This window comes from Choloepus didactylus, chromosome 2 (assembly GCF_015220235.1).
Source record: "Choloepus didactylus isolate mChoDid1 chromosome 2, mChoDid1.pri, whole genome shotgun sequence".
Lineage (NCBI taxonomy): Eukaryota > Metazoa > Chordata > Mammalia > Pilosa > Megalonychidae > Choloepus > Choloepus didactylus.
In genome coordinates this window covers 230,439,246-230,455,136 of record NC_051308.1, presented here as the reverse complement: position 1 = coordinate 230,455,136, position 15,891 = coordinate 230,439,246, and the positions used below count along the sequence as shown (strand labels likewise).

Genomic DNA, 15,891 nt, shown 5'->3' with positions numbered 1-15,891 from the left:
GGCCCTGGAGCCATCTAACACTGTGTCCTTTTCAAAGTGTTTTCAAATTCATTATCCAATTTGAGCTTCCCACATTTTACAGAGTGTGAAACTGAGGCAGGGAGAGAAAATTGTTTTTCTGAAGTCAATACCCAAGTTTGTGGTGGAGCCAGAACTTGAACCAGGCTCTCAGACCCTGAAGTTGGGGCCACCCCGCCCGCTCCCGGTGGTTGCTGTGGTGGCTTCAAAAGGGAGGGCCTGGAAAGCCCTGGAGGCCCGGGGCGGGCCCTGCTGCATTTATGGGCCCCAGTGCCTCGCCTGGTGCCCGGCGCAACTGGGCAGGTCCCAGAGCAGACCACGGCCCAAGCGTGCTTCCCGTGTCTCCTCATGCCAACCCTAGGAGGGCGGTGCCTCAGACGCCCCATCCCACACTTGAAGCAACTGAGGCACAGACGGGTGAAGAAACTTGCCCCAGGTACCATGGCTGGGTACAGAGGGGTGTGCACCCCAGAGCCCACCCGTCACTGAGGAAAGGTAGGCTGCATCAATCTGGACGCCCCCTGCTCAAGGTGGAGGCCCTGGGATGGCCCCCAGGCAAGTCTTCGACTGGACCAGTTGGACCTCGGCTGCTGACCCGGACCAGAGAGTTACTTGTCAGTGGCATCCATGGCTGCCCCTAGAGCGCCTGGCCACAGTGATGGCCTTGGGTGAGATCGCTGAGGAGAGACCACTTCCCAGGGCCTGCTTGACCATTCCACTGAGCTCTAGCAAGCTGTCCCTGGCGAGGAGGAGTCCTGCGGGGGAAGGAAGGAGATGCCAATAAGGAGGTGCTCCGATGAGGGCGATAACATGCACAGCAGCTGCTGTGCAGGAACAATAACCGCTGCCCAGCTCACCCCCAGGCTCTCTACCTGCCAAGACAGGTGCCAAGTGCGCCTCAGAGGCTATGCCTTTCTGTGGGCATGCGTGGTTTGCTCACCCTGGCCAGGCCTCTGCCACTCCTGATGAGATAGTGCTATAACCCCCTTTCACAGGTAAAGAAACTGAGGCTCAGAGAGGTTCAATGGCTGTGCCCAAGACCCTGCAGCTGGGGGTCAGGGCTGGCAACCCCCATGTGGGAGACCCTGGAGCCCACACAGGTGACTGCCACGCTTGAGTCTTTCTCCTGCCAGCCTTTCACCGGGGCACTTCCCCCAGTCAGGACAGACACACGGAGGTGCGTCTTGTTTTATTTTATTTTTTTTATGTTTAACATGAGCTTGGGTCATATTGGCATCAACGGGGATTGCAGGCAAGAGAGGAAGGGTCATTTGCAGGAGGCCACAGAGCAAAGGAGTGATGGGGCAGGCCCAGAGCCTGGGTCCCTTGACTCCTGGACCACACTCGGGACCCCCTGGGCAGACCCCACCATGTACCCTGTCATGAGCCTCATCCCCCTGCTGAGGACCTTCCAGCATCCTCACGCCTGGCGCTCCCCCGGGTGTGGGACATCCCAGAGAGTACAAGCAACACTACCTCGCATAGTGACTGTGCCATTCCCTTCCCAATTCTCTCTCGATCCTTCAGACTCCATCAAGACCAAGTTCCCAATCCTGGGGTGGACACCTCCTCCATTTAATGACTTGTATTTTCACTAATTTATTTATTTATTATTTTTTTAAAAATTTTTAAATTAAATTCAGTTTTATTGAAATACATTCACACACCATACAATCATCCATGGTATAAAATCCACTGTCCACAGTATGATAACATAGTTATGCTTTCATCACCACAATCTATCTCTGAACATTTTCCTTACATCAGAAAGAACCAGAACAAGTACAAAAAATAAAAGTGAAAAAAGAACACCCAAATCATCCCCCCATCCCACCCCATTTGTCCTTTAGTTTTTATCCCCATTCCTCCACTCATCCATACACTAGATAAAGGGGGTGTGATCCACAAGGTCTTCACAATCACACTGTCACCCCTTGTAATCTGCATTATTACATAATTGTCTTCAGGAGTCCAGACTGCTGGGTTGGAGTTTGGTAGTTTCAGGTATTTACTTCTAGCTATTTCAATACATTAAAACTTAAGAGGTGTTATCTATATAGTGCATAAGAATGTCCACCAGAGTGACCTCTCGACTCCATTTGAAATCTCTCAGCCACTGAAACTATTTCATCTCATTTTGCATCCTCCTTTAGGTCAAGAAGATACTCTCAGTCCCACGATGTCAGGTCCACATTCATCCCCGGGAGTCATATTCTGCATTGCCAGGGAGATTTACAACCCTGGGAGTCGGATCCCACGTAGTGGGGAGGGCAGCGAGTTCACCTGTCGAGATGGCTCAGTTAGAGAGAGAGAGGGCCACATCTGAGCAACAAAGAGGTACTCAGGGGGAGACTCTTAGGCACAATTATATGCAAGTTTAGACTCTCCTTTGCAGTAACGAGCTTCATAAGGGCAAGTCCCATGATGGAGGGCTCAGCACATCAAACCGCCAGTCCCAATGTTTGTGACAACATCAACACCAGTCCAGGTGAGGATGTCCAACACATCTGCACCTTCCCCCAGATCCTCGGGGCTGGGGAGGGGGAGGCTGTAAATATATTTTTTATTATCTGCCCAAATTACTCTGGGATGTGTCACTATCTCACTCCAGCCTATACTAACCTACCGTATCTCACTTCCTATTCAAAGTTCCGTGCAATTGTGGTGTTTGAACAAATCGACTGTAGAGTTGTACCATTTAGAAAATTTAGATCCTGTACCAAATAGATATCTCTTCCCTTGGTCTCATATGGAAGTTGAAGTTTTAAAACATAATCAGTTTCAACCTTTACCCTTTGGCCTGGCTTGCCCTGGTCTTAACCAGACCTGCTTCACTCATATCACTAATTGAAGTCTGGGCTCTTTTTCAGCTTTCTTTTTTTTTTTTTTAACAGTTGCTGTATGCACTAATACTGACATTCATATCTGCCGAGCTCTAGCTCTGAGTTTCAGGTGTCTCAGAGATATGCATTTTTCCAGAGACCAATCAGGTTATACGCTAGGGGATCAGCATCTCAAAGTTTAGAGATAGGCATTACAATTCGGGGAAAGAGTTAACTGCTGTAAGAGCTTACAATCTAGGGACTATTACAATTATTATGTCCACTTTAGGCTATGTACTAAGATTCAATTCTGAGTTTACGTATTGTAGTTAGTCCATATTGGTGAGGCATTAAAGTGTTTGCCTTTATTTCTGGTGTACTTCACTCAAATACTGTGTACAGGATCCATTCACCTCGTTGTGTGTCTCACAGCTTCACTCCTTGTAGTTGCTCAATGTTCCACTGTATGCGTACACCACAGTACACCATTCCATTCTCCTAATTTATTTTTATGGTCACCTTCAATTACAGCAAACAAGGCTGGTGGCTGGTTTTCCCTACATCATAGGGTATAAATTTCCTTTTTAAATACATCTATTTAGATTAAGAAAAGTTAAGAACAGAGGTGGTAAAATAACAAGATCCCAGGTAGTAGTTGGGCAAACCGGGCCTCAGGAAGGTGATGGGCAACCCGGCTCGATTGGCGCAGTGCTCACCACCCCCCACCCCCCGCCTTTGACACCCGGAAGTGGACAGCACCGGCCTCGGGAGTGGAGTGAGCTCTCGGCTGCAGACCCCCAGCCTTCCAGCCCGGTGAGCTGTACCGTGGAGGATGAACAAACCTTGGGATCCACAGGCCAATGGGGCCGGGCTGGGGGCCTGTGATAGAGGTAAGAGGGCCCGTGCCCTTTTCGGGACGTGGTCCTCAGCCAGGTGCATCAGCTTGTTAAAAATGCAGGTTCCTGGGCCCCTCCAGACTTCAGCAGACTCAGTCAAGAACCTGCCTTTCAAATAAGGGAACTCTCATCCACCTGGGTAAGAACCACGGCCTTTGGGGTGGGCATTCGTGGTTTGCTCACCCTGGCCAGGCCTCTGCCACTTCTCGCTGAGCGTTGCCTCCGGCGAGGCAGAATCAGAACCTCCTCCTCCTCTGGAAAATGGGGACAATCAAGCCCATGTTGCAGGACCATCCAGGATGAGGTGTAAATGAAAGAACATATATAAGAGTCTTAGCACAGGGGAAACTGGAAAATGGAATTTTCCCATCTCCCTCTCAGGAAGCCAGAAGCCACATGGCTGAATTTTGTCTCCTCCTTTTACCCTGTGGTTCCCAGACCTGGGGTAACTGGAGGTCAGGGAGGGGCACTTGCTGCGCACGCAGTCAGCACAGCCAGGACCAGCTGCGGCTTCATCTTGGGGCTGGATGCCTGGGGGGAATGGGTGTGCCTCGGCATCTAGTGCCAGCCCGGTCCTGTCTAGGGGCTTTGGAAGAGGCAGCACCCCCCACTGGAGAATGAACTTTGACCTACTGCAATGACCCTTGGCAGAATAGGGAGAGCTGATTTCTGAAAATCCTAAGGGAGGGGGCTGGGAGGTAATAGAACACGCCCCCTCCAATCTGCCCACCCACCCCTTCCACCTGTCCCAGCCTACTCCCCAACAGGAAGAGCTCGTTAGGAAAGAGAAGAGGGTTTGGTCAAAAAGTCCCTTTCCTGGGAATCATAAACAATCCTAAAAGATAGGCATTATCACCCCGTTTTACTGATCACAAACTCAGCATCAGAGAAGTCAACCAGCTAATCTGAGGTCACACAGCTGGGAAGTAGCACAACTGGGAGAAATGGGATGAGCTTTCCTATCCTTCCTTCTTCATTCATTCCTTCTTCATCGTATCGTTCATCATGAGCACCAGCCCGACACTGTTCTGGAAGTGGGAGCGTGTGGCCCCTCCCACCTTCCTGGAGTCTACTCCACCAAGTGCTGGGGTGAGACAAACAAATGGCTGAATGAGTAAATGATTAAGAAGCAGAGAATTAAAACAGAGCAGGGAGACAGGAAGTAACAAAGAGTGGGGAGGCGGTGGCTCCAGGTTGGGCAGCGAGGGAAGTCCTCTCCAAGGTCATGGAATGTCATTTGGACTCTGGGGGACAGAAGGTGCCGCCTTGCAAAGAGCTGGGGGAAGTGCAATCTAGAAGAGCTCCCCCTGCCCCCTATCCCCGGAAAGGCTTGGCCAGGGGCAGAAAGCAGAAAGACAGTCAGGGGGTAGTCCTAAAATTTCCTTCTCTTACCTGCTTAGAGCTTTCACAAACTATTTAAAAATCCATTCTTCATTCCTCTTTACGGCTGAATTATATTTCATTGTGTGTATATAACACATTTTATTTATCCACGCATTGGTTGATGGGCACTTGGACTGCTTCCATCTTTTGGCAATGGTGAATAATGCCGCTATGAACATCAGTGTGCAAATATCTGTCCAAGTCCTTGTTTTCTATTCTTTGGGATATATACATAGTAAAGGGATTGCTGGGTCATGTAGTAGTTCTAGACTTAATTTTCTGAAGAACCACCAAACTGTCTTCCACAGCAGCTGTACCATTTTGCATTCCTACCAGCAATGACTAGTGTTTCTATTTCTTCACATCCTCTCCAAAACTTGTAGTTTTCTGTTTTTTTTTTTTTTTTAACTCTAGTGGGTGTGAAATGGTATTCTGATACATGCAACAACATGGATAACCTTGAAGATATCATATTGACTGAAATAAGCCAGACCCCAATATGAAATAATTAGAATAAGCAAACTCATAGAGTCAGAATTTAGAATACAGGCACCAGGGGATGGGGTGGGAATACAGAATAGGGATTTAGAGTTTAAAATGTACCGAGTTCCTATTTGGAATGATGGAAATGTTTTAGTAATGGGTGGTGGCGATGGTAATACAACATTGTAAACGTAATCAACAGCACTGAAATATATATAACAGAATGTGGTTAAAAAGGGAAATGTTTGGTTGTATGTATGGTAATAGAATAAAAATTTTTAAAAAATCCATGGAATTGCCCTACACAAACAGTGAACCCTAAGTTAAACCACGGACTATAGTTAATAGTACAATTAAAAAATGTGCTTTCATCAATTATAACAAATGTACCACACCAATGTAAGTTTTAATAATAGGGTGGTATGTGTTCTGTAAACCCATAACTTCTCTATAAAATAAAAAAATCCATTCTTTATTTTAAAATAAAGAACTAGAAGATGCTAAGCTAGAGAGAGAGGCCAGGTCATCCAGCAGAAGGGACTGAGCAAGTTCTGGGCTTCCCTGGGATCAGGTCAGTTCTCGGGATGACCTTAGTATTGCAATAGGATGTCAGGGACCCCAAGTGCAAATGCCCCCCATTCCTCCTCAAGGGGGCACTGAGACTGGGGCGGGGAGGACAGGAACCCCAGCTCCAGCTGCACGTCACAGAGAGGGGTGGCTGTGTCAAAGAAGCGTGGATATTTGGAGGAAGGATCCAGCCATAGAAACAAGTGGGGACTTGGAGAAGGCCTCCTGTCCACTGCTGGGCCCCTGGGCTGGGTGCCCGGGAAGTGGAACCGGGGTCTGGTGGCCAGGACGATTGGGTGAGCCAGTGTATAGGAAGCCCCCTCACAAATGTGAGGACTCTGTTTGATTTCCATTATTATCATCAGTTGATTATTCCTCGTTACCCCTTTTCCCCAGTTTCCTGACTTTGTCACACCCCGCCCTCATCTCCGTGTCCCTGGTGTGGCTAATCCTCTCTGGGGGAACCCAGGGCTGAGCCATGAGCTGTCCCGAGAAGGGGTGTGGGAGGCAGGATGGGACTGGGCCCCGAGCCAGAAACACTTGGGTTTGAATCCCAGCCTGGCCACCTGTCAGCGAGTGACTCACCCTCCCGGTGTTAGTTTCTGCACAAGGTGAAATGCAGATGACAATATCAATGTCCTGAGGTTGTTGAGGGGAGACAGGTGGGCACTGCTGGGGCTCGGTGCCTGTCCCTGCACCCCAGTGTCTCTTTGCAGAGCCAGAAACAGGAAGAATGTTGACTGCACCCTCCTGCTGGCCTCCTTCATTCCTGGAAGCCATCAGGGGTTTGCAGAGATGAGGATGGAGAACAGAAGCTCCCCTGGGAGTCTCTTCCGTCTGTGGCTCTAGTCACCCCAGATGTGTCCTCTGATGGAAACCAGGAGAGAGAGGAGAGAACGGGAGCCCACAGGGCCGGAGGGTCTCACCTTGTCTCGGGGGCCAGCAAGAGGAGGCCCCCAGTCCAGGCTGCCCTGAGAACCCACATGCCCAGCCCAGCCCCTGGTCCAAAGGCCCCCAGCTTCTCCAAGCTGAGATTCATTCGTTCTGCTGATTACCTGCGATGCGCCAGGCCCTGCCCTGGGTGACTGGCTCCTGGCCCAGCACAGCCTTTTTTGCCTGTCTGTTCCAGTCCCCGGTCCTGGGCTTGTTCACCCAACAGACACTGCTAATTTGTGATCAAAAGCCCAGAACAGCAGCCACCCCCCTCGGGGATGTTGGCCCTGTCACCTCTCATGGTAAATAAATCCTGATGAGTCTAAACTGACCAAGATAATCCCACCGTCCGGGGCCAGCCCTGAGGGGAGTTCTCTCTGTTGGGTAGTGATGGTAGGGCTTATTAAAAAGAGACAAGTTAGAAGCGGAAATTTTAGGTTGAATATATGTTACTAAAATAAACATTTTTTTAAAAATCCGCAGGACTCTACAATCCAAAGAGTAAATCCTAATATAAACCATGCACTATCGTTAATAGTACAATTGTAATACTATTCTTTTTATCAATTGTAACAAATGTTCCACGCTAATGCAAGATGTTAATAATAATGGGGTGGGGGCGTCTGGAACCACGGCTGCCACCCTGGAGCCATGAGGAGAGCTGGCCCAGAGGACAAAGCCAACATCCTGGGGGTGGCAGAGCTGAGAACAGGAAAGAAACCAGGCCACCTGATGACATCACCGAGCAACTTCCCTTTAGACGTCTTGTCATGTGAGATAATAAATGCTTGTATTGTTTAAGCCCATTGAGTCACAATTTTCGGACTGGCACAAACAGGATGAAGAGCCAGAGAGCAGAATGGGGAGAGGATGGGGACAGAATCGTGGCTCTGCTTTTTGCTGGTAATGGGATCTCAGGCAGTTCCCAACCCCTCTCTGGGTTTCAGTTTCAATTATAAAATAGAGGTGATAATGCTCAGTCTCCCAACACTGGTGCAGTATTACACGCATTGTCACGAAGCCACAGTCCCTGGCAATGGCAGCTCTGGTGGACCAATAGGAGTCCCCAGCTCCTGCTGGTACCTTTTGAATAAATGGATATTGTGTGTTAGACTCTAATGGATACACAGATTACATATTTGTGTGGAAGGGAGAGAAGAATTGGTAGGAAGAGGGAAACGCCGATTAACTCTTTCCTCCTCCTGATTTCTCTCGGGGGTGACTTCAGATTTGGTTTCTACAGAACAACAACAAAATATAGTTGACATGTACGATTTGTTTTGTATGACTGCGTGGTATGTGACTATATCTCAATAAGATGAAGTTTTAAAAAAAATTAAAAACAATTAAAAAAAGGTTTAAGGAAAAAAAAAATACAGTTGACATTTAAAGAGGACTTACCATGTGCCAGGCACTGGGCTAAAAGCTTAATAGGCATTAATCTTATTTAATATTCACACTGACCCCTTGTTATTGTCATCTGTACTGTGCAAGGGGAAAGTAAGATTCCTCATGTAAGGTCACAAGGTTGGATGGTGGTATAGCTGGGGTTTGGACCCCAGTTCCTAGTATACACCACTGAGCTGCATGGAGAAGGAAAACTGCTCAGCCGGATGTTTCACAGATGTGGGGGTGGTTCCATGTGCCCTGATCCCACAGCTCGAAACACAGCTAATCACACCTGAATTGCAGGATTTGTGTGTGAAGAGTGGCTCACTACCTGCAAAAGGCATCCATTCACCCATCTGTCTTACGTCAGTTTCCCTAGACGCAGAGCCTGAGATGAGGATTTCATGCAAGTGATTTACGGAGGGGATGTTTTGGGAAGAAGCTTGTAAGGGAATGAGGGGCACAGGGTGGGGCAGGGGTGAAGCCAAGCAAAGAGGTGGCTGCTGGAGAAGGCTGGCCTTGGTCTGATCCCACGGGGTAGGGTCGGGGGGCTCTGGGGCAGGCATTGTACCCCACGTAGGGACCTGTGCAGAGGCAGGGGGGCTGGGCAATTACATCCTCCAATAGTCAGTCATTGACCACAGGTGTCCTACTGGTGGGGTGGGGGTGGGCAAGGAGCTCCCAGTAGACAAGGACAGTCTTTAAGAGGGGCAACAGATACGTGCACTTGGCAGCCAACACAGGGGTCCATGGGTAATGGGTTCCCTGGCCCAGAAGGGGATCCGGGTGGGGCACCGACATCTTCTGCTATCTCTGCCTCCCTGTTGCCTTGCTGGACCCCCAGGCAGTGTGAGACCTTCCTGCCCTATGGGTTCTCCTTTGGGGCTACTTTCCAATCCACATGCACTAAGTGAGCACGTATTATGTGGGGGAGGAGAGGAAGAGACAAGAATGAGACAGACATAGCCCTCCATCTTCCAGGAGCTCCAATCTAGAGGGGGAGACTCAAGAATTCCACGTATCTAACCAGCATTCAAGGGATTGCTTGGTAAGGGACAGTGCTATGGGAGCTTGGAGGAGGGAGTGAACCTTGGAGCCAGGGCAGATTTCTGGCAGGAAGTGCTCTTTGACCCCGAGGAGCCTGGGGAGGGCTTGCCCCATGGAGACGGCAGGAGGGAGCATTTCTGGCAGAAGACCCGGCCTGATCCAACGCGGATAGGAAAGCAGGACAGGAAAGCAGGCCTGGGGACAAGTGGGCGGCGTGCCTGTGGGCCTGGGTGCCCGGAGAAGGAGCAGGGCCCTTGGTCAAGTCCTGCCCTCAAGAGATACTTGCTGAGCCCACCTCTGTCCCGGGCACTGCTTTGGGCACCGGGGATGTGACTGAGACCAAGACAGTCCTGGGTGCTGCCCGCACGGGTCTCCAAGCCTCGGTGGGGAGATGGACACAGGGCCAGACCCCATGGGGTCCATATGCCCTGCCCAGCCAGGCCTTATTCCGGGTCCACAGAGGTTCTCAAGGTTTTAGGAGGGTGAGAAATGTGGACAGAAAGATCAAAACTGCCCTTCACAGACATTGCTCAGGCTGCAGCATGCTGAGTGTATTGATGGGGATAAGCCTGGGTCAGGAGGTAGCTGGGTGGCAGTTGGAGGGAGCTGGGGGTGCCCCTGTGAACCTGCTACCCCAGGGACCATCTTAAAGGAGCCCAGCTGGTTCAGTACCGCCGTGGGGGCGTCAGCAATCCTGCCAGCTTGCAGGGCTCAAGACGGCTGGGGAACAGGGTGTGGCACATGGGGACAGATGGGGGCGGGCCACCTCCTAGCACTCGGGGGTCTGGTCCCTGCAGTGGGGCCGCCAGTAGTAACGCAGGTGCTTCTGGTAGGTGTCCAGGTTGCGCCGCAGGCAGAAGGCCACCTCCTTGTCACAGGCACACAGCTGCTGCTCACACCAGCTCCCCCTGGCAGCTGTGGGGGGAGGAGAGAAGGAGCTCGGGGTCTGTCCCTTCCAGAGGGTCTCAAGGCCTCCGAAGGCAGCACAGTGTTAGCAGCAGACGGACCTGGGCAGCTGTCCCGGCTCCTTTGACCCTGGCCATGTCACCTTGGGCATGGGCCATGACCTCCCTGCGTGCCATTGCTCCTTGGTTTATTTAATCATCCATCAGGAAATAATTACTGGGTCCCTACCACAGGCAGTTTCCCAGGGGAGAGGACTGAGCTCATGCCTGTGAGGTTCGCATCCCAGCAGGGGAGGCAGGCGTTAGAAATTCACGAAAGGAAAGTAAGGCACGATGCAGGCTCTGGGATCGTGAAACAGTGAGGCCTGACTCTGTGGAGGAGCCATTTGAGCTGAGATCTGACGGGTCTGTTCCCTGCAAGGAAAGCTGGGGTGGGGGAGGTGAGAGTTCCAGGCAAGTGGAACAGTATGTGCAAAGGCTCTGAGGCAGGAGGGACCACTGTGTGCTTCGGTTTCATTATCCGTAAAACGGACATCATGAGAAGAGCTGTCCCAAGGGTCTGTCATAGGAATTAAATAAAAGTAAGAAGGCATAGAACTTAGCACTGTCCCTGGGATATAGTAGGGTGTCAGTCACGGTTGGATGATATTGTTGTTATCATCCTTAAGTCCTAAATAAACAGTGGCTGCTGTGATGAGCTTTGTTCGGGTTCTTGGACCTGCCACCTTTCTCTATGCTGGGGACACTGGCCTGGACCCAGGGGCCAGGGGACCAGGTTCCCAGCCCAGGCCCTGTCCCTAGCAGCTGGGTGATGCCGGGCACACACTCCCCACTCTAGTCTCGGTTTCCTCGTCTGTGAAGTGGACATAGTCGGAGTGGCACTGCCTCCTTGCAGGACTGCTATGAAGGTCAATGAGGATGAAAGTGATATCGGTAGCCAGTGTCATTTATTGAGCACGCACTATGAGAGTGAGTGTGTTATCTGCTTTCGTTTTGGTTCTTGCAACTTTAGGGGTCATTATGATGAGTTTACAGAAGAGGAAACCGAGGCTCAGAGAGGTTAAGCTGGGCACCCAAGGTCACAGGGCTAGTCCGCCTGGCTTGGGCAGGCTGCCTCTGATGCACTGAGGGCCACTCCTTCCCACAGGGGCCTCCAGCACCCCCTCCCCAGCCAGCCGCTGCCACTGGACCCCTGAGGAGAACAGAGAGGTCCATGGCTTGTGCACTGTCACAGCGCATGAAGGCACAGCAAGTGCCAGAACTCCCTCCTCCCCCTCCAGATCCAAGCCAAGGCCCGGGCACTCACGGCACTGGACGTCCCCCTGGGAATAGGTGAACTTGTAGTGGTCCGTGTGGATGCGGCATCTCTCCTTCTTCAGGTGGGAGTAACAGCAGTCATGGGTTCTGCAGCACCTGGAGGGGGAGCACGGGGCTCACAGCCACGCAGGCTCTCGGCAGACTTGGTCTGGCTGGCCCTGCCCCGGAGGAGAATCCCCCACTCCCACCTTGGGAAGGTCAGAGCTGATGGAGGTAGCATTTACCACGTGCTTACGATGCGTCACACTCATGCTTTACACACGCATTCTCTTTTCCTCCTCCCCATCACCCTGGGAGGGAGGAGATATTATTATCCTCATTTCACAGAGGAGGAAACTGAGATTCAGGAAGGTCAAGCCACTTTCCCAAGGTCACACAGCCTGGAAGTGATAGAGCAGAGATGTGTCCCTGGGCCCGGCTGGACTCCTATCCCTCTGGCTTATTCCCAAGGTTTTAGTGAAGATCAAATGAGATAATGGCAAAGAGAGGCAGGGTATTTTAAAACTGGGTACACAATGGAGGTGGTGGTGGGTATTAAGACTAGATTAGGGGTAGGGAGTGCAAAGGGGAGGCCTCCAGAGACTCTGGGGAACCCTCTAGAAGGCTGGTTCCAGGAGAGCTGGGATGGTATCAGCACTCAGCAGAGTTCTTAGCACATGGTAGGGGCTCCACAAATATTCTCCAAGAGAATAAATGGGAGGGGAGGAAGGAAGAGGGTCCCGGGACAGGGTGTGAGGTGGGGATGTTGCCCCAGGCTGAGCCCCAGGGTGCTGGGGACGGTTACCAGTCCGTGGCATTCTTGGGTTGGCCTCTGCCGCCCCATCCGCAGTGACAGCCGTAGGGCCAGTAGGAGAAGACGGCCACCTTCCCGGTCACTTTTTGGACCATCTTGTTCAGGTTCAGGATCCCGCCCTGGGTTAGAATCACACCTGCCCAGCAGCGAACCCACAAAGAGAGAAGAGAAATCCCACCTGAGGGCCAGTGACCTTGGAGGATGATGGTACAATGACGACGGCTACTACTACTGTTAAACTGTGATATTGTTATTGAGTTATCGAGTGTGTACCATGTCCCAGGCACTAGGTCTTTTCATGTATTAATTTGTTGAGTCCATTCTATGAGATGGATACTATTTTTTAAAAAAACTTTTGGAATAATTCTAGACTACTGGAAAAGCTGAAAAGATAGTTCAGAGAGTTCCCAAGAGCGCTCACCCAGTTTTCCCTAATGATCTTATCTTACACAATTGTGGTACATTTGTCAAAACTAAGAAACCAACATTGGCTTGATGAATTCTTATTACCCATTTTACAGATGAGCCAACTGAGGCTCGGTAACTGGTTGGAAATGGAGGAGCCAGGCTTGAAACCCATAGCAGTCTGGTTCCACTCTCCATTTCTGGGCATTGATTTCCCACTCGAAGTAACAAAAAATAATCCTGACTCATCCTTCTCCCTAGCCATCCCGTCCCCCAATTCCCTGGGGAAACCTTCCTAGAAAAGAACACCTGTGGCCTTCCTGGGAGGCAGCATGGCTTAGAACCCAATGATTTACATGCATTTTTCACATTGGTCATAGTAGCTGCTGCTGGTTAGACTAGATCCTAAAGGGAATGTATTTTATTGGGAGAGAGGAATACATTAGGAGAAGTAAAATTTATTAAGTTGATGAATTCAGGGGAGAAGTTGGGAGAAACAGACAAGATCAGGGCACTGAAATGTACATTTTGTGCAACCTCAAGAGAAGATTAAAGAACACAGTAAGCGTTCATCCAGATGGAGCCTGAAGTTTAAGGAATATGCAGCCGGGGACCCCCCTTCCAGTGATCCTATTCATGGAGTTCCCCAACTCAAGCAAATGATATTATAATGCAAATGAAATAATCGGCAAAAGTGAGATGTAACAAGCTCCACTTTGGAGGAAGGTATGCGTTGGGCGTGGGGGAAGTTGGGAGGGATTTGTGCAGTGGGCAAATGATGAGCTCACAAGTAGGTGGCCTTGGGCTGTCACTGTAAGTGACCTGGAGGTGGGAAGTGACGAGCTGGCAGGCTTCCTGTATCCCCAGTGATGCTCAATGTCTGGGCATCCATGTGTCCTACCCTGTTTGCCACGGTGGTTCTAGTTGTATGGGATATTAAAGAGAAGCCACACTGATGAATGCTTGGGGCCCACTGGGACCATCCGCATCCCAGCCAGGACTCCCAGCTATCGATAAGCAGTCGAAGGCAACCAATTGCAAAGAAGAGTTTAAAATCTCCCTTATGGGTCAATTAGAGACTCGAATTCAGAATATTGCCTTTCTTGGTGTGCCTTGCCTTTTCTTCCCCACAATCCAGCCCTTTCAATTTCGGCTCAGAAGCACAACCACTAAACTCATACTTGAATGAGGCAGCTGTCCCTTGCCAGGCAAGCAATAAATTCAGCTTTGATTCAGACTGCTTGGGGGTGATCTCGTTTCTTATAATTCAATAGCAAGGGAAACCAAGCCTAGGAAACAGCTCAATTGGTGGGTATGATGGCTTTGTTGAACTGACGGGTCTTGTCAGCAGTTCCTGCCCTGATAACTTTTCCTGTCCTCAGTTGCTACCAAGGGGGCTGGAGATATCCAAGTGTTTTGTACCATGGGCAGGAGGCAAAGTTGCTACCATCTCTCGAGCACATGTCTTGAGTTAAGCTACTGCTTACTTACTATTCCTTACTATTGCAAAACACTTTGGAATGTACTTTAGTTGGAGTCCATTTAACGACCCTACAAAGGGGCAGCTGTGCCCATTTGACAGATGAGGATAGAGAGGTTGGGTGACTTGGCCAAAGTCATGCAGCCAGGAGATGCAGGGCCAGCGTTTGAACGCAGGCTCATCTGTGTATTTTAGCTCTACACTATATTTCCTCTTTACCATCTGAGAGATGAATTTCTGTAGCTTGATTGTCATTTTCCTAATGATTTTCAATGTAACCTTGGAGATGTGTTTCCCTCGAGAATTTGAGAGTCCCAGGAGATTATAAAATCACATTTAACAATGCAAAATCCTTTTAAAAATAACATGTTTCAAGATGCATCAAGAAAAAAAATGCCAATTTGCAAGCAACCCCGTTTATACATTTGATCTGTTAAAGAGCTAATGGGAACAGCCTCCACCTCCACCAAAGCTCAACAGAGGCCCCTTCCCAGGATCCAAGGAGATAATGAGCATGAAGAGGTTTTAAAAATATACAGTGCTGTGCACAAGCAAGGGATTATTATTCAGTCACAGGGACAGGCGTGAGTGGGGTGAGGCGGGCAGACCCCATTTCTGTAATTTGCGTCCAAAGCATCAAGGTGTGAGCCCAGTAGGTCCCCAGGTTCTAACTCTCAGGTTCTCACTTGTCACCACAATCAACCCCGAGGCATCCCACACAGCTTGACTGAAGGCACTATTCAAGGGACAAGAGCCATCGATGGCTGTTTGTGGGGGGCAGGGGGTGGTGGTGGTGTGTTGGAGGACTGGGGCCCTGGGACTCAGAGCAATAGCAGCCCAGTCTAAGAAGGGGAGCCCAGGGCCTGTGCACACCCCTCCTTCCCTTCCCAGCTGTGGGTCCTGACCCCCCACTCACCAGCCATCACCACCAGCACACACAGCAGGGGACGTTCCATGACCCTCGTGGAGACCAGCGGGAGCAGCTGCCGGGAGCCCCCTTCCATCCAGGCCACCTCTTATATCAGATGCCCCCACCCAGGCTACCCCAGCCCTGCCCTTCCCAGCCCAGCTCCGGTGGACGCCCCACCCCACGTGCTTCCTCTGCTTCCTCTTTCTTGGTGCTGGAGAATTTTATTTATTTATTTTTAATATCTATTTTTTCTTTTTTTGATTGCAAAAGAAACAATCAGTGTAAAAGATTTGGAAAACACAAACAAGAAGAAATTAAAATCACTTGTGAACCCATTAAGCACCATTAACTTCTTGGTATATGTCATTCTCATTTTATTTCTATGTATATATATCATATCAATAATATGATAAAATATGATGTGACATAATGTAATGTAGCGTAACGTAACATAATGTAAATCCCCATCTTTTCCCTGGCCAAATTAGGAAAACATTATATGTAGTACTTTTCAGTCTGTCTCTTCATTTACTGATATGACTT

The 15,891-nt window shown here is 50.0% G+C and overlaps 1 protein-coding gene across 1 annotated transcript; it reads right to left on the bottom strand.

Annotated features, from left to right (window-relative positions):
- Positions 1-10,068: 10,068 nt before the first annotated feature.
- On the bottom strand, positions 10,069-15,489 carry PLA2G2D (phospholipase A2 group IID). Its single transcript, XM_037818569.1, has 4 exons — positions 15,355-15,489; positions 12,545-12,689; positions 11,750-11,856; positions 10,069-10,453 (listed from the first exon to the last, which is right to left on the bottom strand). The coding sequence occupies exons 1-4, from the start codon at positions 15,440-15,442 to the stop codon at positions 10,308-10,310; spliced, it is 486 nt and encodes a 161-aa protein (XP_037674497.1). The 5' UTR covers positions 15,443-15,489; the 3' UTR covers positions 10,069-10,307.
- Between the last annotated feature and the right edge of the window lie 402 nt (positions 15,490-15,891).

Excerpts from the sequence above, each read along its gene's own strand:
- PLA2G2D (XM_037818569.1), bottom strand. The coding sequence starts at position 15,442 with ATGGAAGGGGGCTCCCGGCAGCTGCTCCCGCTGGTCTCCACGAGGGTC. Across the intron at positions 11,857-12,544 it reads CCCAAGAATGCCACGGACTG|GTGCTGCAGAACCCATGACT; the intron begins GTAACCGTCCCC and ends CTCCCCCTCCAG. Across the intron at positions 10,454-11,749 it reads CCAGGGGGACGTCCAGTGCC|CTGCCAGGGGGAGCTGGTGT; the intron begins GTGAGTGCCCGG and ends CTCCCCCCACAG.